General features: G+C 36.2%; 1 protein-coding gene across 2 annotated transcripts in view; it reads right to left on the reverse strand.

The window, feature by feature from the left end:
- Window positions 1-22,133, reverse strand: part of DOCK4 (dedicator of cytokinesis 4) — a gene marked incomplete at its 5' end in the record, with an annotated part of 227,452 nt that overhangs the window by 72,994 nt on the left and 132,325 nt on the right. For both annotated transcript variants that reach the window (XM_082279720.1, XM_082279721.1), the window contains 10 exons: window positions 173-365; window positions 1,706-1,876; window positions 2,702-2,783; window positions 3,118-3,218; window positions 3,324-3,407; window positions 3,511-3,608; window positions 9,127-9,283; window positions 9,846-9,952; window positions 10,475-10,637; window positions 12,144-12,268. In XM_082279720.1, the coding sequence (XP_082135846.1) occupies window positions 173-365; window positions 1,706-1,876; window positions 2,702-2,783; window positions 3,118-3,218; window positions 3,324-3,407; window positions 3,511-3,608; window positions 9,127-9,283; window positions 9,846-9,952; window positions 10,475-10,637; window positions 12,144-12,268 (1,281 nt within the window). The remainder of the gene's footprint in view (window positions 1-172; window positions 366-1,705; window positions 1,877-2,701; window positions 2,784-3,117; window positions 3,219-3,323; window positions 3,408-3,510; window positions 3,609-9,126; window positions 9,284-9,845; window positions 9,953-10,474; window positions 10,638-12,143; window positions 12,269-22,133) is intronic.

A 22,133-nucleotide genomic window follows, 5' to 3' on the forward strand; every position in this document is an offset into this window, starting at 1 on the left:
AAAACAAACCACTAAATTAAAAAAAACTGTATTCTTGTAAATGAGCAGCTTATACAGAGCAGTGTTTCAAGAATTGTTCCTTAGGAACACTATTCCTTTCAGCACCTGCTGGCCCATGTACAAAGCACACAATTCGAGCTCCTTATCTGCAGGCAACCCAGAGTAACCTTACCTGGGTTAGTGTACAGGTGACTCTCTACAGTTTTCCCAATACTCTGCAGTTTAACAGCTTGAAGGGACTCATCACCATGCATGACTGTTGGCAAGCTGCCCAAAGCATCGTGAACCAAATTTGCCACTTCTCTCACATCAAAGAGCTTCAAAAGTTCCGAGTACACCGATGGGAATGAGCTGAGAAACACAGCCTAGAGGAACAGGGCAAAAATGGACAGTTAGAACAGTTTTGACAATTATAGAATTTAAATAACTACAGAAATTCAAGTAACTGTAGAAAAATGCCTGGTTTCAAGGGTAGGTAGCAGCTTTAAAAAGAGTCTTATTTTCTGAAGGAATAGCCTCACATTCATTAATGGACTCACACTTGTGACTATTTCCTTTAAGTAATATCTAATGATTAATTTCTCCCAGGACAAAGTGAAGTTCAACTTAGAATAAAAATATTTATTCTTTAAATACAATTATGTCTCTGCAAGAGAAAATTTTTAAAAGGATGGCAGAATCTAGCTGATATGATACCAAAAATATTTGTGTGGAGTTTTTTAGTTTGCTTTGTTTTAAGGTAAGTAATGTAACAGTCTCTATATCTTCCATTTTTCAAATAATGAACATTTTTATTTTGGAGTGAGGCAGCACTGGTAGTCTTGGTTCCCTTCAGCAATCTTTAAATAGGGTTAGAAAGTCATTGATGAATATGAAAACAAAACATTGTAAAAGTAAGGAGGACATTGCCAGAGAAAAGAAGCTAAAACTGTCATTCCCTTCTTTTTCTCTAAATTCTGCTGATTGTGAAAAGTTACTTGCACACTCACACTGGTGGCAGAACAGGCTTAGTTAAAAATACTGAAAAATAATTCTAAATGTGGTTGTTTGTATCATTTTGTTGTCTTTTGACTCCAGCTGCTTACATGATACGAAATGGAAGAACTACCTCTCTACTCTGTTCTCTCTGATTTGCTATTTTCTTGGCAGAACAGTTTTCTAAAGCGATTTGGAAAATACTAATTCTTAACAGGATCTTAACCACCTTTGGTTACAGAAACAGGGGAAGAGGACAGTATATTCATGAGCACTTAATGTAGAGAGCTGTCTCCTGTGTGTTTTGCCTCTACACTTTAGCACTAGCCCATTTTTGTAGTCTCAAATGAAATAAGATATCATCTGAGTATTAAACCATATGGTTCATCAAGACCCAAAAATTTTCTGTAAAGCATGAAAAATCTCATAGTAGTCTTTTGTATGGCTCAAATTCTTCAGTGTCAGTGTGGCTAAACTAAGCAGTAAAAAGTCCAAAACAGAAAAATTGCTTTATTTGTATCCATCAATATAATTATTAAAATTCAAAATAAAATATCAGATTTAGCATTATCTATTCCAAGCATATTTAGAAAGTGCTGGTATGAAAATTTCACACTGTAGGATAGAGTTGAAAATGCCACTTCGTACTAGCAAAAATACATTTTCTTTCTGAACAGGCATACATTTTTTATACTGGATGTGGAAAATGCCAACAAGCAAGAAAACTTACTTGTAGCTGGGATAAAGCACTAGTTCCTTTGCTCTCTTGAGACAGGAAGAAGCGTACTGACATAAGGAGCTCTTGAATACAGCAGCGAAATTCTTCCTCATTTTGTCCACCAGTAGCAATAGAGAATAATCTTCGAGATTGAACTATGTATTTAAAGATATACTCCTGTGCCTATAAATGCCAAAATCAGAGAACTCACAAAAATGAACGTGCTCATCTCCAAACAGAACACATGCAATGATTACATCATTCAAATAAAGAAAAGACTCTGAAACAGGACCCCATTACTTAATTTTGGCAAATCTTTCTGCTGAAACACTAACAACATTTTAATAAAAAAAACAAAACAAAACAAACAAGCAAAAACTTCACATCACTCTCTCCTCCTCCCTCAAAAAAAGCGCTTAAGTTGCAAAACTGTTGGAATGCAAATTCAATATACAGCCCTCTCTCATTAGCAAGACACCAAAGTTCACAGCAGCATAGAAAATAACAGAAGGGAACCACACTGATATTTTATTTCCAAACTGTAGCACCTGTCCCAAATGGGATTATTGTGTTGTGTAACTCAGCCTGATGGCACACTGTGCTCTTCTGATGATACAAACTGGGCAACAAGATCAACCACAACCACCAAAATCAGTAGAATTCCCTAGTATGGGGACTGAACGATTAGGTCAGTATGCATGTCTGCCATTTAGATTCATGCAATGGATGTTAATATCACCATTGTAATCTATATTTGATTCCTTTGCCACATTCAGTAAGGAACACAGAGCTCCAGAGACTAACGGTAGTGAGCCTCAATGGTCAACTTCCTGACAAAAGAGAATAATGAATAAACTGATTGTACTGGAAGTCTGCAGCTCCCTAGAATTAGTACTTCTGTTCCATCATTTATATATATTCTGCCTCATTCCCTAAGTTAAACCTGTGGGTACTGTATGTATGAATACGTCATTCAAATATACACTTGTCTTCAACAATTTTTATTACCTTTAGTACTTCCTGTATGTGATCATGAAGCTCCACCTCAGTGACTCGATCAATATGCCACTTCAGTACTTTTATAAGATCTCTAAAACAGCACATCAGAAAGTATTACAACACAGAAGTGGGAGAAGGGTGAACTTTGCACATAAAATGCAAACCAATAGCTGTCATATGAGAAACGCTGACAAAATAAAAAATATATCACTGGATTTCACTGATGACCTCAGGCCCAATATTACACTTAGTTTTCAGTCTGCTGAAGGGCACCTAGCAGATCACTGATCAATGGGCAATAATACCAGCATTAAAGCTGCAGTAGAATGATTTTAACAGGGAAACACCCTTTCCTTAATGATTGATTCTCTTTGTTTAGTAGTAACTATCAGTATTAAATCAGATAGAAGAAGTACAGACTTCACCTGTATGCAAGTGCTCCTGCAAAATGACTTTCAATGTAAGTGTCCATTACTGGCTTAAAGTGGTGAAACTTGCTGTCCTGCAGCAAATTTATTATGTGAACCTAAATGTGAGAGAAAAACAAACAAACAAAAAACAACACAACACTTTTTAAAGATTTTACTTAGTTTTTAACTAGTGTTAAGCATCATCACAAAATGAAACTTACCAAGCAATCAAATACTTTTGATCCATATTTTTGAGAATTTTCATCTAAAATCCCAAATAAAGTGTCTAGTGTATCTTGAAGAAACTGATGGGAGAGAATATGAGACAGTGTTATTAAAAAGATATTTTTGTGACATGGAAATACATTATTTCCCTCATATTATCAACAAGTATAAAAAGGTATATACCTTCACTATTTCTGAACCATCTATTTCTTTTAATTTTGAGAGGCACCCTGCAATTTTGTCTGGGTGGGTTCTCCACTTCAGAAGGTCAAGCATATCTCCTGCAAAAACAAAATGCAAGATTAAAGTTGGAGGCAAAGCAGCATTTCAAATTTTAAATTTTATTATTACAGTCCACTCAGCAAAATTTGGCATCATCAAAACAAAGGAAAACACCTCCAGATTTGCTATAATATGATCTTCCCAACAGCATATTTTCATTCCATTCTGTAATTGCTCCACTAATACAAACATAAGAATGTGGTACTGGGTCACAAAAGTCAGTCTCCTGTGGCAATTCTATCAGGAAATTTCATTCAGACACTATCTTAAGAAAAGCAACTATTTTGCCCTCACTCATCCCATTGAAGGATGCCTTCCAGAGTTACTCTCTGAAAGCTAGAAACAATCTCCTAATTAATAGCTTGAATATATTTGAAATACTCATGGTCCTATGTCTTTTTAGAGAATAAACACGATGCCTCTAAGATCCTGCTTTTTTAATAAGCAAAACAATCTCTTCTGGAAAACGAACTATTCTGAGCTGAAAGATGTCTGAGTGTGTCCAAACTCTCTCTGGTTTTAATTCATTCTCCTTCAGCCTTCTTAACCAAAATGATAACTACATTACAGATAAGACTACATCATTGTTTCCTACACCATTAGCAAGTTTATATGTCTGTTGTAAACACCTGGCATATATGTTCTAGAATTTGAGGGTCTTTTAGATAGACATATTTATGTCACCAATACAATGCTTCTCCTGTTTAATACTATTCAGCTCCCTGGGTACAGCAGAATCCTCAGGAGTCTCCATTAGTGTATCCTGCCTTTTCTACCATTAGATTCAGTCTAATTTCTATTCTTTCTTATTAATTATTTAAATCAAAGTTACAATGCTTTTCTGTGTCATATTTTGATTTTGTCCCTCTCAAGCGATGAGACCTTCCAACAACATATTAGCAGAAAATTATCCCAGATTTTAGTGAAGTTACTCTCATCTCTACACCCTTCCCATCCCTTAAAGCAGAGAGAAATCCCAGAGATTTCTTCAGATCTAGTAGTATTTTCTTTCTATTCAGGAAAGTCCTTCTACTCCTTCTACTCCATTTTAGCTTTTATTTGCCCATTTGAAAATTCTTATTTCTAATCTACATGTTTTCCCATGCGGTGTATTATTGAACTGCTGCATTTCCTCTTGATAACAAATAAAAAACATTTTGAAAAGAAAGATTAAGTAGTTTATTCTGGCATGATTTGTCTTTGATGAACTTATCTTACAGAATTTCCGAATTAGTTACATGTTGATTTTTCATCCATGATTTCCTGTAAATACTTGCATAAAATTCCACCTGTCTTAAAGGTAAGTTCTACATTTAGTAGTCTTTGGACATATGTTACTGCTTCACAGATGTACTGAAAAACCCACCTTGCTATAAGATTGAGAATTTCTTGTTCCATACCATTCAATACCCTAAAATAGTTTTGCAAACTTGGCTTGGCTTTTCAGCAGTTTTTCCTTGCTGAACTTGGACACATCTGCAGTGCTCCTTTCAAGTTGTATTTAGTAAAAGAGACACATATTTTTGAACTGTTGAATTATAAATCCCAAAGCTTTTTTATATTCAAGTTTACTACTTTTATGCTTCACTGACCAGCTTTTCAGAAATTCTCAGTGCCTAGTGGTTTGAAGCAGAAAACCTTAATCACCATCCAACCCTTCCATCAGTTCAAGCTGCACTACAGTCTAGTTGATCATTGCCCAGCATTGTGTTAGAAGGAGTCAGTGCTTCTGAAGTGTTCTCAGCAGTTATTAAACTAAGAAGTTAATAGCAAGTTTTCCTCTCAGTTCAGCATCTCTGGCTGCTTTCTACCACAGACTGTTTTCACACTCAAGTAATACTTGAACAGCACCCATCTTTGTGTCATCTCTTTCCTGGTGTGGTCCAGGGAAGTTCCTCTATCCCACAAAAAATGAAGTAATATTTTTTACTTTATTAACATTAAATAAGTCTCCACCTATATTCAAATTTTGCCACAGGCGTTAATGGCAAACAACCAACATAAGACTCCACAATATTTTGCTGCCTTGATTGCTTTTGATGGGCATAAATTGTTTTGATGCATTTATGCATTATATTTTTGTTTTGCTTCAAGCTGTGCTGGCATGGAAAAAAGAGATCCTTGAGTTATACTGAGTGACAAAGAGTCCCACACATGCATCAAAGACACATTCCAAAGATCAAGGACAAATGATAGGTCTTATTATTCTTTCTGTCAGGAATTTTTAAGAAACAAGATTTACAAATCCAATGAACTACATTTGTCTTTTGGATAATTAAATGTACTTCTACACTTTAAGCCTCAGCTCAAGCTGACGAGTAGCGAGACTAGCTGAAGCTGTCAGCTCAGAGCACGAAAAACACTTCTTTACAGGTTTGCTGGAGGAACTTGGTGGAAAATAGTTGACACTCAATATCAGGGATTTGTTGGGGGATTTAAAGAGAAAAAGAAAGCAAATGTAAGACACTCACTTCAAAGCACTTATTTCAAGTGAAGTGCTAAGGAGGAAAGACATTCTAAGATAACATTAGTGAATAGCCCAAGCATAAATGGCATGAATAGAAAATCTGACATGTGAATCACAAGGGGAACGGAAAGCAGTGTGTCATGTAGTAAGAGACATGAGAATATAAAATTGTCCCCAGAAATAGGCCCACTAGAAGTCATAGTTTTGGAAAGCAGAAAAAGTCACTGCTGATGATTAATTTTGCTGAAGAATAAAAATATTTCCAAGGCATTATCTTAAAAATAATTAAGGCCTGTATATCTAAAATAGACTACACCTGACCTATTATCCCTACCAAATAAAATACACCCCTTCTCAAAGTACGTAATTTAAATCCAAAGACCTAGCTTTAACGGAAGGTTTAGGATCACATGTTTAAGGAAGTGGTTTGGGATGATTTTCCATCTCTCTTATGTAAGTCCTGAGACATCAGAAATTGGTTTGTTGTGACACTACTACACTTCAGGAGGAAAAAACTGAATTCCATAACTGGCGGTCAGCATGTCTTCCATCAGGCTGCTTCTGTGGTCACCAACACTTCCTCCAAACTGGGGTTCCTCAGAAAGCTGCCCAGTGCTACTTTTGTTTTCCTGATTCACTGGTTTGATTTTTTTTTTAAATGCAGCTAGAAGGACTACACCTCTGCCATGCTATATGGCGTGTTGCTCTGCTGCTGACCAGGGATGCATTGATCAGTGCTGATAAATGAGTGGATGCCAACAGCTAAACTATTCAGACTTACTGGAAGGATCCTGACTCTCTTGCAGCCAGAGATGCCTCCTATATGTCAAAACTAAGACTGTTTTGATAACTACTCAGTAGAAAAATACTATGTTCTCTCTCGCTCTTTTGGGGTGTTGTAGAGTAATGAAAAATAACTACCCATCTAAGAATATAATAGATAAATGCTAATATACTTTTTGCTAATATTAACTGATTAACTATCCAGGATCAAAGGAAAAGTGAAGTAAAAATTAACCAGTAGAAAGACTAAAAAAGGACGTGTTCTTAGCCATGATGAACACGCAGACTCCCCTGGTTAGAAGGTCTCTAAAAATTGTCTGGAAATAATCCTAATAACCCCTCCAAAGTACCCAGGGTAAGGAAGCTGTGGATCCCAGCAACTAGGAGTCAGCCGCCATCCCCCAGTCCCCATAATTTTAATATGCATGAGAGCTGATGGCATGTGGGAACAATCAATGAGAGAATGACAGCTGAGTAAAATTTCCCAGCAAGCGAGTAAAGCTGCAGCCTAATTCAGTTCTACCCTTTACAAGTCTGGGTTTGGGGCCCTTCCCCACCCCATAGCCAGACAACAGAATAATTTTCAATTCGTTTTTTGACTGGACATTGTTGTTTGTAAACAACAGGTGAATCTCTGAGGCATTCAGAAAAACCTCCAAACTTAAAAACAAATTCAAAAAAACCCAGCAATTTTCAAAAATACCAATACAAATATTTACCAAAAAAAATTAAATACACAGATCTTTTTTAATCCTGTATTTTTAAATACATAAGCTACATTCTCTCAGGGATAACTGAAGTAATGCTCACATGACCAAATATCCACATGCTTTGCTCTATGTTCATTTTCTGAGCATGCAATAGATTTTGGCAAATTTTTGTTTAAAAGAATGGGGATTTGGAAACTCACCAAGATGAACTTCCCAAAGAAGATCCTTGGAGAAAATATGAGCCTGTCTATTGAAAATATTTCCACCCTCTGAAGTACTGCTGAAATAATTGTTAACTCTTTCAGAGCTGAAAAGGGGATCAATATTATTCAGATATTCTACACCCTCTTACTCAGAATATGGTTAAAAAAAAAAAGGAGGAAATTTTATGCCCTACGTCATACATCTATTTACATTAATTACAAAATAAATCCTGTACTGTAAACAAAAATTAGTATTAGAACCCCAGACAACAGGGCAACTATTTATCAGTGAGACACTTAAGTTCCAGGCAGCACTTTTATGCATGTTTAAGTACTAGTAGATTCATGTAATTTCCTAAATCAAGGCCTTTAACTGAAGCAAATTTAGTCTCCGATTCCCTATTAGCTACCTTTGGGAAAATCTTTCATTGGGCAACTTTCATTACGAAGGTAATTGCTACAACAATACAAAAAGGGTGTGCACAGGGAAACAAACCACTTACTGTTTGCACACAGTTCTATCTTGGACACTTGCTATTAAAGGGTGAAACATAAGAGGATTATTTCAATTTAAAAAGCTGCTCTAGTTTATGTTCTATAACCAATTTGCAAGCAGTTAGCAATTTTATCATCATACATAGAAGATGGGTAAAGTCAGAGATATTCACACACATGAGAGAGCAAAGCAATAATACAAAATTGTGGTTCTATCAAAGAATGGTAAGAAACACATTACCAAGCAAAAGCACAATAATTAAGAAATTTTTTTAAAACTGTTCCAAAGTTTTTTGTTTTAGTTACAAACTGTAATTATTATGGCAGGTAAACAAGAACCGCAAGAACTTTATACAGAACACTGGTTAAGAATTTTACACAGAGCACTGCTAGAGAGTGTAAACACATGTATTTATACCTGCTGCTCCTTATAGCCAGTGTATAAGATTGCTTTAAGTAGTAGTAAATGTTTGTTGAAGAGAAACAAAAAGCAATATATGCCTAATTAGAAACTAACTGCTAACAGCCTAAAGCTGACAGTAAGTAGTTAATAAAAACTGTACAACAAACAGATTAAGAGGTTTTGTAAAGCAGCTGGGTTTTGATAGCTGATTCCAGAAGTGCTGCATTTGATTCCAATATAATGGTCATCTAAAAAGCATTCTTGAACTACTTAAAAACAGTGGTTTATCATGATGCATCTGTTTCCATCTGGATATAAAAAAATTATGAAGAAAACCAGTTTATAAAAGAGATAGAACATAAGCTATTTCTGAGTACACCCATGCTTGCTTGGCATGGAAAAGACTAGCTATCACACTCATTTCAACTCATGTTTTAAATAATCAACATATCCTACCATTTTGTGTGAGTTTAGTGGAGCAGAGAAAGGATGTAATCCAGAAGGACTCTTTAGTGGTTTTTACTGCCTGGCTGTTGTTTCCTAGGGATATTCCCTTTGAAAAGGGGAGTTTGAGGTAGCGACCAGAATCCTGAAGGTTTGCATTTTCTTCACACTGTGAAAACAAACCATTTAAAATTACTGTACTGCACAAAACAATTGACCAAATCTCTAAATTATATGAAGCATTGTTTCTCTGCCAGAAACTGAAGAATTTCCACTATGCCTGTTGCAACTTTGGTTTTTGAACATAGCATCATATATTGGCATTGAAATCTAACACATTTGCACAGGTTACGTGAAATGAATAGCTACAAATTTTCATGTTGAAATCTAAACTTTATCAGGGAGCATATAAAATCCTCTGAACAAAGAGACAACCCTTATATGTGGAAAGAGAATTCCACAAAGTTAAAATAACTTCCCTTTTGAAATTCATTATAACACAATGGGATATAATAGTAAGACTTAGGAAAACCAGCGCACTGAAACACATACCTAGATTCAACTGCAGTTTATATCAGGAAGGTGAATATTAAACAATCAGCAATGGATATGTTAATGGTGACAAGGTTATCACTCATTTGATAATCAATACAGACTTTCTCAATGCCTCTGGGCATTTAAAGTATGTTCCAGAGGAATCATTACAGCTAATGACTGCTAATTCAAATTACCTTGTGTACAATTAGCTCATGGGTTCCATCTGGCAGAGTCCTCCCATTTTCCTGCATCAGGGGCACGAAAGAAAAGCCAAACAACTTCTTCTCCCCCTTTTCTTTTGCTGAAATGCATATATAAATAGCAGCACTCAAAGATAATAGTATACATTTTAGACAAAATAAACATATATAATGCAACATAAGAAAGTATACTGGAGCTGCAGCTAGTCAGATGAAGATTATCTTGAATTGCTGTTCCAGTTTGTACACTGTCTCCTGTAATGTTCTTTTTTATCTCACTTTAAATCAGAAGGGAGTATTCTGAAATAACTTAGTATATATTAACAACAAATAATGTAAGCCACCAAATATGCAATCTTAGCAACATACAGAAGTTTATCCCCCTCTGTGAAACCTGTTTCTCATAACTTGGAATGCAGAATGTGGAACCAGCCATCAATTTTTACCTCAAAATCATCTCCAAAATGTTTCAGAATGTTTTAAAAAGTTTAGAATTTCGTAAGTAAAAAAAGCATTACAGAGAAAGTTCATGCAGCTGTCTTTTTCCCGAGGTGTTATGGAAACTCTTCTGCTGACTACAGCTGTGACAGGGAAGACTAGCAGAAGTCATGAGCACCACTTACTGGAACAGTGCCGGAATTCACAGCGGATGTGAGCTCCTCTGAACTTATCCACAGGAATGGGAAGTTTCAGCAGCTCAGCCCATCTGGGGCCATTGTTATGATAAAGCACAAAAGAATGGTACTCGCTGGCTGGTGGCTCTCCAGAGCCAAATGAGATGAAATCCTAATGAAGAAAAAATATGATTAAGGATAGATTAGTTCACTGGTGAAATGTCATCAAGGACTGCTCTTCCAAGGACAACTATTTAATGTCTACATTCATATCATAAATGCCAAATGTAGTACGATGTTCAATATCTTATAACCCTCAAAAACAGTAGCACTTTTTTAATATTTGCAATTAGAAGATTAGAAATGGCAAAAATCATTCACAAAATTTAGAATCGAAGTGTTAAACAGGGTGTGCTGGGTGATCAGGGATGCTTAAACAACACACACATTGTGGATTCCCCATGACACAGCATGGTCTAGCCAATGTTATGCCCCAGCAACAAAGAATGGAACGCAGACCAGAACAGCCCAGGCTCAAGATCTTCAGTCATCCGAAATAAGCCTGTAACCCTGCCACTATCAGTGATATATCCCAGCACTAAAAAATAAATGTGGATCCTATGATCAGGAAGAAACATGGCTGCCTTTAAAACACCCATGATGGACTCTCCATATCACGGCAGACAAATGGATTTGTCGAAGTTCTGACTAAAGGCTATCTATTAATTCTCTGTGGAAAAGGTAAGGTGTAGCTTTTCTGCTGTGCAATTATATTCTCAATATCTTTTCTTGTTTAATATATATATATATACACACTTTTGTGTGTATATATAAAAATGTATCTATATTGCATGCCGTGCACCTCTATGCACAACCTCACTTCAGATACACAAACATGGAATTTGAAACAGGCTATTTGTGTAGCCTTTCTTCATTGTGTCACTCCACAGCCCATGCAATCATGCAGAATATATGAAAATACTATTTTCAAATTTAAAAAAATTAATTTTAAAGATGATATATAAATATGTGAGGAAAAGTTTGAATGTGAACAGAAATTTTTTTGGTACAGAAAACTTTTGAGAAACAGTCATCTTTTAATAATTAAAATTTAAATCACTGCCTGTTAGTAAGCTGTCACCAGCAGCATACAACAAAATCTGAAGATGAGAAGGAACATTCATTTATTCTTTTTACTGATACACGGTGGTGACTTTTGCAGCAAGGATCTCTGATTTTAATAAATGTTATAAAATGTTTAATAAATGTAAAATACCATAAATTCAAAGTTATCAAAACACGTTGCTCTGTGTAACATAAAAAATTGCATACTTCTAAGAAGAATTCTCAGGAAATAAAAAATTCTCCAAAACTTGATATTGCTTCAACATTTTCCAGCATCTTAATGGAACCATTAGTTTTTTGGTTGGCAGTTTTAGGTGTTTATCCCATCACAGAACATATATAAAGGTTTTATATAGACAATTTATAAAGGTTTTATATAGACAATTTACAAAGGTTTTAAGCTAACACTTTGAATACCTAAAGACAGCAAAAGATAAATATGTCCTTTCCAAAGAATTTTTGTACTCTTCAATCAGTGCCACAAAAGAAGACTTACATATGAAAAAGTGTATCAAAAGTAACTACAGCAAGGAAAAACATAAAATAAAGATACCTTTAGAATTTGACCGCTGCTGTCCACCACATGCATTGTCACTTCCACATTTCTGGCCACACTTTTCCCTCCTTTCTCAAATTCTCCTCTTTCTACAGTGATATATAAATCATTCCTCATTTCACCTATCAAAAAAAACAAATTAAACAATGTGTCCAAAAGTCAGTCCAATTTGTTTACTTTTGCTTTTAGTATTTAAGTAGATTTTCATCTTATCTTACAACAGATAGTGTCACACCCACAATTTATCAGTATTTTTTGATTTTAAACAATAATTGTTTTTGTAAACCAAGAAAACCAAAAAATCTTCAACCCTCTCAAAATCCAAAGATTATCTGCCATACTAAACCAATTTTAGGGGCTTTTACTCATCTGTTAGATCTGTTTGGTCTTTACATTGGCCCCTCTAGCTATACTGAAGCTAGTGTCTAGCTCCACCTCATTTAATTCCTCTTCTAATCTAAGGCAATATTAATGCACTTTCACTTGTAATCATTACAGTTCTCTGTTTAACTGGTTACAACTTTTTTCTACTTAATCTCAAAAGGAAGTGTATTATTTTGCAAGAGTAAAAACCAAGAGGTTGGTGTTCTTTCCATTAGAAGGGCAGTCTTCCCAGATTGTGAGCATTCAAATTCTTAATCTAAAGAATCTCAATATATTTTTCATCAATAGCGTGTTCCAAAACTTATGAGGAAAAAGTTAGCTTAGTTAGCTTATTTTTTGCTTGTTGGACAGGCTTCTGAGAAATTAGACTCTTCAACAGGACATTCAAACTGCAAATCCAATACAGACACTACCTAAGTACCACATCATGTGCACAAGTACTGCTAGCATATTGAAATTGAAATTCTTTGCACGCTCATGCAGTATCACGCTAAGTAGTCTGTCAGAACATAAGTAGATCATAGGGACAAGATCAATTTTATTTTAGTTTCAGTTGACACAAACTGCAAAGTCTGTATTTCACAAAAAGAGGAAAGAGTGGTTGCAAGGGGGATGGAATGGGGGAAAAGCAGTACTGGTAGTGACTGGAGTACCATAATAGAGAAGCTCCTGTTCTGTTTGAAGATGCTAAGTCTATTTATGAAGAGTCTAAACTAATCTAGCTCTTGACAAACATTACCAGAACTACTTTGAGCCAACTGGACTTTCCTTGTGAAAGGCAGAACAATGAAGGATGAACAGCATCCTAATTAGGAGCATTTTCTAAAATTTTTATTTCTGGACTTTGTTGAAACAGAAATTGAGAATATGTGCTTTCATCTAGAGAAATGCAAGTTTAGTGAAAAGGGAATATCATCTTTCAATAAGGCAGATTTTCACTCAGCACTGCTGAAATAAAGTGTGATAGTTTAGTATATTTATAGGTGTGCCACTTAGAAGGAAACCATGGGATGTGTATCTGTATTGTGGGTAAAATTAATTATAAGATATGTAACATAAATAATTACTGCATCTTCAATTTCTAGCTTCATTTTAATTTACAAGCAGAATTGGACTTGCTTGAACTTTCCACAGTACTCTCATGTTTCACATTCCTTGCATTTTACTGCAGGCAACTCTCCAGTGATTTCTAAGTAAGAGAAACAATGATCTTGCTATAGTTATGGAATATTTTTATAATATTATTACATCACTGGGTGCAAAATAATTAAATTATTCCTCCAAAGCACAATCTAAACAATAAAAAAAGTAAAAGAAGAAACTGCTGTATCATTAATCCCTCAAGACCCATGCCCATAAACAAGGGGGGAATTCTGCTACTGTATTACCTTATTATCAGTTACCTGCTGAAACAATCATGGGCAGAGGCTAGAATACAGCTAGACAGAATCAACAGAACAAACACCAGATGGTATTCACTTAAGAGTGTGTGAAGTCAAGGATGTAAGAGCTGAATTATTAGAAAGTGTGTGCAACCACCAGATCAATCTCTGGTTCCTGGTGGGAAACATGTTTAAAATAAGCGAAAGTTATTCAAGTTATTCAAGTTGTGGACAGCAAGACTTGTAAGAAAAAAGCCCAAACACAAAAGCAATCTCAAAACAAAACCCAAACCTTTCCAAAGGATGTTATGAATGTAAGTAATGTATAAGGATGAAAGTGAAGGATGGAGAAATTGTGGAAAAAAGATCAGCTACAGGGTATGAAACATAAGGACTCAGGAAATCCCTTGAGTTGAAAATAGCTGGCGGCTGGGAGAGCATCAGGGGGTAATTACCATACATGCATATATGCATACTCAGCTTTTACTTTTCCTTAGGTTCTCCTTACAACACTCAGCTAGATGAACCCTTGATCTGAATCTGTAAAGCTGCTCTTACTGTTTATTCAAGTAACAAAATTAAAACTTAAAAACTCATTAAGACTACCCTTAAAACTAGTAGATGATGATTATTTCTACACGGCAGTATTATTTCATTATAAAAATTTTAAAAGCTAGTATGGTATGGTTACCAAAGACCTTGTAGCATGTTGGGTCCTTGCTCAGCATATGTATATACTAGCCTTGGTTCTAGTTAGTGCTGTCTGTTGCCCCCTTTCAACTGTTTTACATTAAGAAAAGATGACAACACACAGTAATCAAAACAAGAAGCTTTGCTACATAGCTGATTTGAGCAAATAACTTGTAGGTGCAGCAATTTCTCTTTAAAAATTAACTTGAATCCTACATGCATTTGTGCTACATTATTTTCATTTATCAGCACAGACTTATTTCAATTTTCCATGGGATCTTCACAGAAACATAACCATAACCAAATAAGCATTTCCACAAAAAATTTAATGACTTACCCCCAGTGTAACTCTGTAAAAATTGGAAGTTTTCCTTTTGAAAAATCCTGTACAGGATTTAAATGCAAATAAAAATTACAGTGGAATGGGATGCCCTATCACTGGAAGTGTTCAAGGTGAGGTTGGAAGTGGCTTTAAGCAACCTGGCCTAGTGAAAGACGTTCCTGCCCATGCGGGTGGGCAGAGATAATAATCTTAAACATCCCTTCCAACTCACACCAGTCTGTAAGTCTATGCAAAAAAAAAATAGGAGAGCATCTTTAAAAGTAGTAATTGGGGCTCTACAGAAGTGAAGCAGGCTTTTAAAAACTGTGTTTCAATGCATTTTAAGGTTTATTTTAAAAATCCGAACCTGTTGTGGTTTAACTTTTTAACTGCCAGGAGAAATCAAATCACAATGAAAAAAGACAGAGGTGTAGGACGTACTTTCTCAAATACTGACCTGTTGCTGTCCTAACAGAGCCTTGTCAGAGTTTGTAATCAGTGTAATGAAAGGATAGTTCACGTGAATCTTGCCCTGATCTACCTCCATTCAGGAAGCTCTGCTCTGTTTTAAATGTCTTGAAGAAACTCAAGACACATTGGTCATGTTATTGAAAGAAAATGCCATTTTTTTTCCATTATCATGCACGATAAATTAAATCTAAAAGAGATTAAGTCTCTTATGCTATATGAGAAATAACCATGTTTTATATGGAAATGAATAGAAAAGCAGAAGGGAGATGATTGAAATAGACTGGAAAATTGGCTAAAAAAAGTAAACTCTGGGCTATGTATCAAGCATAGAGTCTGTACCAGGTGGATATAACAGCAGCTTCCTTTCCTCAAAGTATGTGGCATATCGGGCATTTTATAATATCTACAGAAATGTAGGGTTCAATGTAAATTTGCCTCCTGTCTGGAGGCACACAAATATTTCACTATTGATTTAAAACACAATCAATATTTGCAACCAAAGTGTAAGAAAATCAACTATATTGAACTTGTACAGTTCAGCTATGAGTCCTGAGATGTTAAGAACTTTACACCATGTTCCTGACAAATCTTCAGCACAGTATTTGAATAAACGTATTACGAGTATAAGTTCATAAAATCAAAAAATCAACAGGTTTATAAATATCAAAAGCCTTATCAGGCATGAAGCCTTATCAGAAAACAGCTGCTGTTAAAAAAGAAAATAGATTTGACAAGTAAATGTCACTCTGGAAAGAAAAATAGAATAAAAACCTAGAAAAATACACTTGGATACCAAATTTTTAAATTATTTCACTGTTTATATATTGGTCTGGAGATATCCTAATCGCTTTTACTTTCTCATTGTAAAAATGCTATTTTTCAATGTTCCTTAAAAGAAATTCTCACTCCAAAAATTGAGATCATCTGTTTAAACTAAGTTAGGGCATTCTTTTGTGGAGCCAGTTCCCAGAAAAAAAATTCCAAACCCCCTATAAAGCATTCAAACATCAGCAAATTCCTGAATCTATCTATATTCCTTTAACTGATCTTTTTTATTTATGACAACTATAATTATACATTTGATTATAAGAATAAGCATCATTTTTCTGTGGGATCTTTGCCTTCACCAGTACACCAGACAGATTAAATCAACTTTTTTTCACTAAGAGAGTCAATTACAACCATAAGTAGCACTGAAAGGCCAAGTCCTGTTGAATATCAGAGTTCTGAGGTAGACTTTGGTGAGTACAAATGGTGTCTTCAGCTAAACTATCTGCAGGACTCAAATAAATATTATAGGCGTATGTGTACTGAGACTTCTTAGTATTTTGTTGGAGAATGGTTAGAGGATCAGGGACATGGATTATTGATAAAACCAGATCAATAGAAGAGCTGTGCAGGCAAAGGCCTGCAAGCAAAAGCCTGCACAAGAAAATGCCTCCATGAGAAAATGCCTGCGTGAGAAACAGGCCTGAGAACAAAAAGGGAGTTTTAAGGAGTACAGTCCTGTGCTGGTAAGATATACTGACCATGAGAAGGGAGGAAGATCTTTGATCTCTCAAGTCAAAACATAAATAATAGAAGCTTGCCAAATGTAGTCTTTTAACTAACCCAATTATGTAGAAGTAAGAATGTGCTTTTGTAAGTTTAAACTAATTAAAGAACTGATAAGCTTGTATTCAATACTATATAAGTGCCTCTGTATTGCTAATAAACGAAGCTTGCATTACCAATCACATTGATTGTCTGCATGTGTTCCCCCGCCAGAAAGTCAGCAGTGTTACACCTTACCAAATGTGAGGAATTAACACAGAAATAGGAAGGGCACATTTCAAATAGCACAGTACATCAGATTTTAATTACAGGTTGAAAACTAAAACACCTACAGAATTAAATCTCTATCAGACAAGACTTTGAACATGATGAAAAAAGAGCACACTCATTCCAGCCTATTTCTGTGTTGAGAAATACAGAGTCCCCTTCTCCAAGCTTGTTTCAGTGAAAACATCCAATAGCTGTTTTCAGCATGAAGTTTGGAACAGGAATAATCAACTGAAAACAGTATCAAAATTGTGCTCAACTTTTGAGGTGAAAAACCTACCTCTACCTATAATGAAAATGAGTGGTATGAAAGATCTAGACCACTTGAAAGCATTTGTTTCAAAAGAAAGGGCAGCTCATTTTTCCCTGTTCTGATGGAGCATTACCATTCCCTGGCCCCCTGTAGTGACAGGTCACTTTCAGCTTTCTGAATTCAGGGCATCCAGACTGTGAAATGAACAGCAGAGAGCACCATCCAGTTAGTAACATTCCTAGGCCAGAGTCAAACCCCACTGTAAATCAGCTTTGTCTAGGACTGTCAGTTTTCTGGATAAGAAACAACTATCGAATGGTGAACCACACACGTTTAAAACCATTAAACATGTTCTAAGAAAGTAAACAACATAGGTCTCCTTAGAAGTCAAAGATACTTCTAGACATGTAGGTTATGAGCTGAGTCAACAGAAGCTGGAGAAAAGCAAATTATTTCATAGTAACTTCATAGCTTAAAACGCTGCTTATCTTAGTAAAGCTACTTTCTAGACACTATTTCAATAAAAAAACGAGGTTAACAACTTACAACCAGCATAGGTAAGACAGAAGATTTTTGCACATTGGATATGAGATGGTAAACAACAAAGAAGAAATAAAAAAGTTGGTGTTGGTCCCTATACGAGTGGGAAGTAATAAGCTGTTTCTTGGAAAAAACAGAACTGTGAGGATCAAAGGGTGTATCTAGGGAAGCTGTTTGTTCTTACTTCTGACAATCATGCAATGTGTTGAAAAGGGGTATATTCTATCCTAATTACAGAAGACACCCAATAACTCCAGTGCTTTGGGACTACTTAGTTAGCACCCTATGATTTCACCTATCTGGCTGATCAAAAGTAGGCTGACTAATTCCTACAAGAGCTTCTAATATTGAGGGGTAAAGCCATGTGGAAACTGAAATTCCACAGAATAGAAAAAAAAAAAAAAAAAAAAAAGTCAAGCTGCAGTGGTGTGAATACAGCCATAACTTTTTGATGCAGCACAAGCTTTCAGTGCACATTCTGCATCAACAGCCACTCTGGTATGTGAATTTAATTGTAAGTGGAAGGTGCTGAATTGAAATGTCTGGGTTGCTAAATCAAAATGTGTACAGGACAGCATTGGCAGTTCCTGACTTTTCATATGGTCCTGTCAATTCATTGCAGCTTTGACCTGGCAAAAATATCTTGAAAGCACTTTCTATGGGCTAGGAGAGGAAGAACTCCAAATCCTTCTTGCCCCAGCTGTAGGTGCTAAGCTGGTACATTACAGCTCAAGAATTCTGACCTACAAAGAAGCAAAAGCTTCATGACTTCAATCCAACTACCAATGAATTGTAAAAAGGCAGAATGGGAGCAGGGGACACAGACCTGACCAGTATCAATTACGTGCAAAAGTCTAATATAAGGAGCAAGAGGAAAGGCCAATTAAATTCACAACCAACCACAAGACAGACTGCTGGAGGATACAGTTAATGGGGGTCAGCCTTCCTCAACCCGCCAACTATAAACCACAAATTTTAAATACCCAGTAGAGAGAAAAGAGCCACGAGTAATTTCCAGGCTGGAGATGAAAGAGTGCTCAGGGGGCCTATTACTGTACAGTTTCATTATGGGATGGCTCTGCAGGCTCCCTTTCCTTCATAGGTTGGATCATCACTATCACGGACCTGTGTACAAGCACTGGTCTCCTGCTGCTCCCAAGTAGGACCTACGTGTAAGCTGACCCCAGCTCAGAGAGGCTTAACTGCTCCCACTGAACCTCAGATGATAGGAACAACACAGGTAATCACTAGTAAGGAGAAGGTCAGATCACTACAAGTGTCAGGAGAACATTTGCATGAATGTATCATTTGTACTGCTGTTTTTATAGAAAATTTGCACCTAACCTAAGCATCAAAGCAATGATCCTTCATCACAAAATTCTTTTTAAACTTACACTGAAGAAGCCGTGAGTTGCAACTGCAACACACACATTGTAACAAGACTTTTCTCATATTTCAAACATATTTAGAACTGCAGAATTTCTTGTAGCATATTAATATGAAACAAGGTTTTCAAGCAGAAGATAACTGTCAAAGATCAAAGGTAGAGTCTTTGTTAGAAACAAGAGTTTAGTTTGCCAGTTATCCTCAAAAGCTTTCAAGTGAAATAAATTTTGATTTGGTTATTTACTAGTGTAACAAAACACAGCATGACTGTTTTGAACAAGCATCTCTGATAGTTACTGCTGTCCTGACAGCAGCCACTAATTTAAAAATAATTATACAGAACTCACTAGGAGCTTTTGTTAGGAACTGATTTTTTGAAAGCTTTGCTCAGAATTGTAGGTCCTTTAGAACGATGAATTGCAAAAGAGCAAAAAACATCATCTTGTTTAGAGGAAGTTCCTGTTCATTTACATCTCTGTAAAATACAAGCTAATGAGGTGTTTTATACTCCAAACATAACTTGAACAGCTCTTAAAACAATTTCAGTTGTAGGGACTGAAAATCTCTGGCTGTGGCACAGACAAAATGGTATTAACTCAGAATGTAAATCTTGTCATGAAAAACATTTTAGAGAAAAGATCCTTAGAATACTTTGTAGAATGGGAAAAGAGCTGTGTAGCAACTGCCAGTGAGAGGATGTAAAAAAACCAACCAAAAAAAACCACGCAGAAGGTGATTTTGACTTGAGGAGAGGGCGCTAAGGAACCTTAGTACACCTTTCCCGCTATCCTTCAAGTCAATCCATGTTATGCCTTTTAGCACCTAGGATGTTCTACGGCATCCATGCTGATACATATACTTGGAGTTGGGTCTGGGGAGAAGGGATGAAGTCCTGGAATACTACAGCAATACCTAACTCTTGCTTATCCCTTTTCTGTCAGTTGATCCCTTTCTGGCAGTTGAACTTTGATGATTTCATAGTCCAACTTCCATGCAATGAGCTGGGACATCTTCAACTAGAGCAGGTTGCTCAGAGCCCTGCCCAATCTGCCCTTAAATGTTGCCAGGGATGGGACATCTACACTCTCTCTGGGCAACCTGTTCCAGTGTTTCCACTCTTTTTTAAAAATTGGTGAAATGTTTCCCTCTTTACAATCACTGGGCACTCCACCTGACTGCCATGACTTTTCAAACATCATGGAGAGTGGCTTGGCAACTACATCAGCCAATTCCCTCAGGATTCTGGGCTGTACTTACCAGGTCCCATAGACTTAAGTATGTTCGGATTCCTCAGGTGGTTACTGTTCTCCTACAGTGGGAGGAACTTCGCTCCCTCCAGTCCCTGCCCTGAGGTCCTTTGATTTGAGAGGCTGGGAAGAGAGACTTACAGTGAAGACTGAGGCAAAAAGATTGCTGAGTACCTCAGCCTTTTCTTCTCATCTGTTGAGACCAGTGTGCCAGGAGTATGCTTTTCTAATCTTTTCTGGCTGAAATACCTACAGAAGTTCTTATTTTTCTTTGCATTCCCTTGTCGATTTCAGCTCCAGCTTTGCCTCGGCCTTCCTGACCCAATCACTACACAACTGGGCAACATCCCAATTCTCTTCCCAGGACACCTGGTCTTACTTTCAACTGCTTCTGCATTTCCCTGTTGTCCTTTAGTTTGGCCAGCATGTCTTCACTCTGCTATTCTGTTCTCTTGCCTTCCCTTCCTGATTTCTTACATATTTAATTTAAAAACAAAAATGAATTTAAAAAATTCAAGTTAAGCAATCAAGGATCATTTGTGAAAATTGTAATACAGAAGGATGTTATCTGAGAGGAGGGCATTCTTAAGGACAGCAGCTCAGGAAGACACACAGGCATGCTGCATTTCACAAAGAATTTCATCATTGTAGGAAATAAAATCCCATTACTGAAACAATTTCCTTCTTGTTTTGCATTTTAGAAGATACTGAAACACTGACTGGCTGCTCATCAGGGAATATATTCAGCACTTTCAAAAAAGGGGGCAAATCTCATTGACATGCTCGAAGTTGCCAGTGAATGTGTTTGAGTTTTAAAGACTGTGATAACCACCAGTCAGCTGCCTGTTCAGTGCTTTTTCCCCACAGAGCATACCTTGACTTCTCCATTACTGAGGCAAAAAACAACCAAGCAAATTTTGCACACACTCACAATATTTATGAGCAATATTCACACATGACTCAAGAATGAGAAAATGTTTTACTTGGTGCTTAAATATATACATACAAAGAAAAGCTCTGAAACTGGGACGTTCTGGGTTATACAAATTATACAAAATATTTGGGGCACGTTGTGTGTCTGTATTTAAGTATATTACAGGGGATGTGCAGAAAAATGTAAGACTTAAATTAATTTATTTATATGCTGGCAGTTTATATATTATCACTGGTATTCTTGCTTATATGAGGGAAACATTAAAACAACTCTGCACATGTTAGGATTTTGGGAGCACTGGTCACTGGTAACACTACTGCATTTTTACTTTTTGATTAAGTAGACTTGGGCATTTAAATCAGAGATTAATACACTGATTTTTTTTAGTACTTTCTGCAGTTACTTTACTTTTGTTCTTTAATAAAACATTATCTGCATTTTCAGCTTTACTGCAAAAACTTTCAACAAACTCTAAGGAACATTCGCCAGAAAACATCTGATTAAGCAAATAAAATGCCCTTTACAAGGAATTCTCAAACTGAAATACTTTCAGACTT

Source organism: Coloeus monedula, assembly GCF_965178545.1.
Source record: "Coloeus monedula genome assembly, chromosome: 4".
Lineage (NCBI taxonomy): Eukaryota > Metazoa > Chordata > Aves > Passeriformes > Corvidae > Coloeus > Coloeus monedula.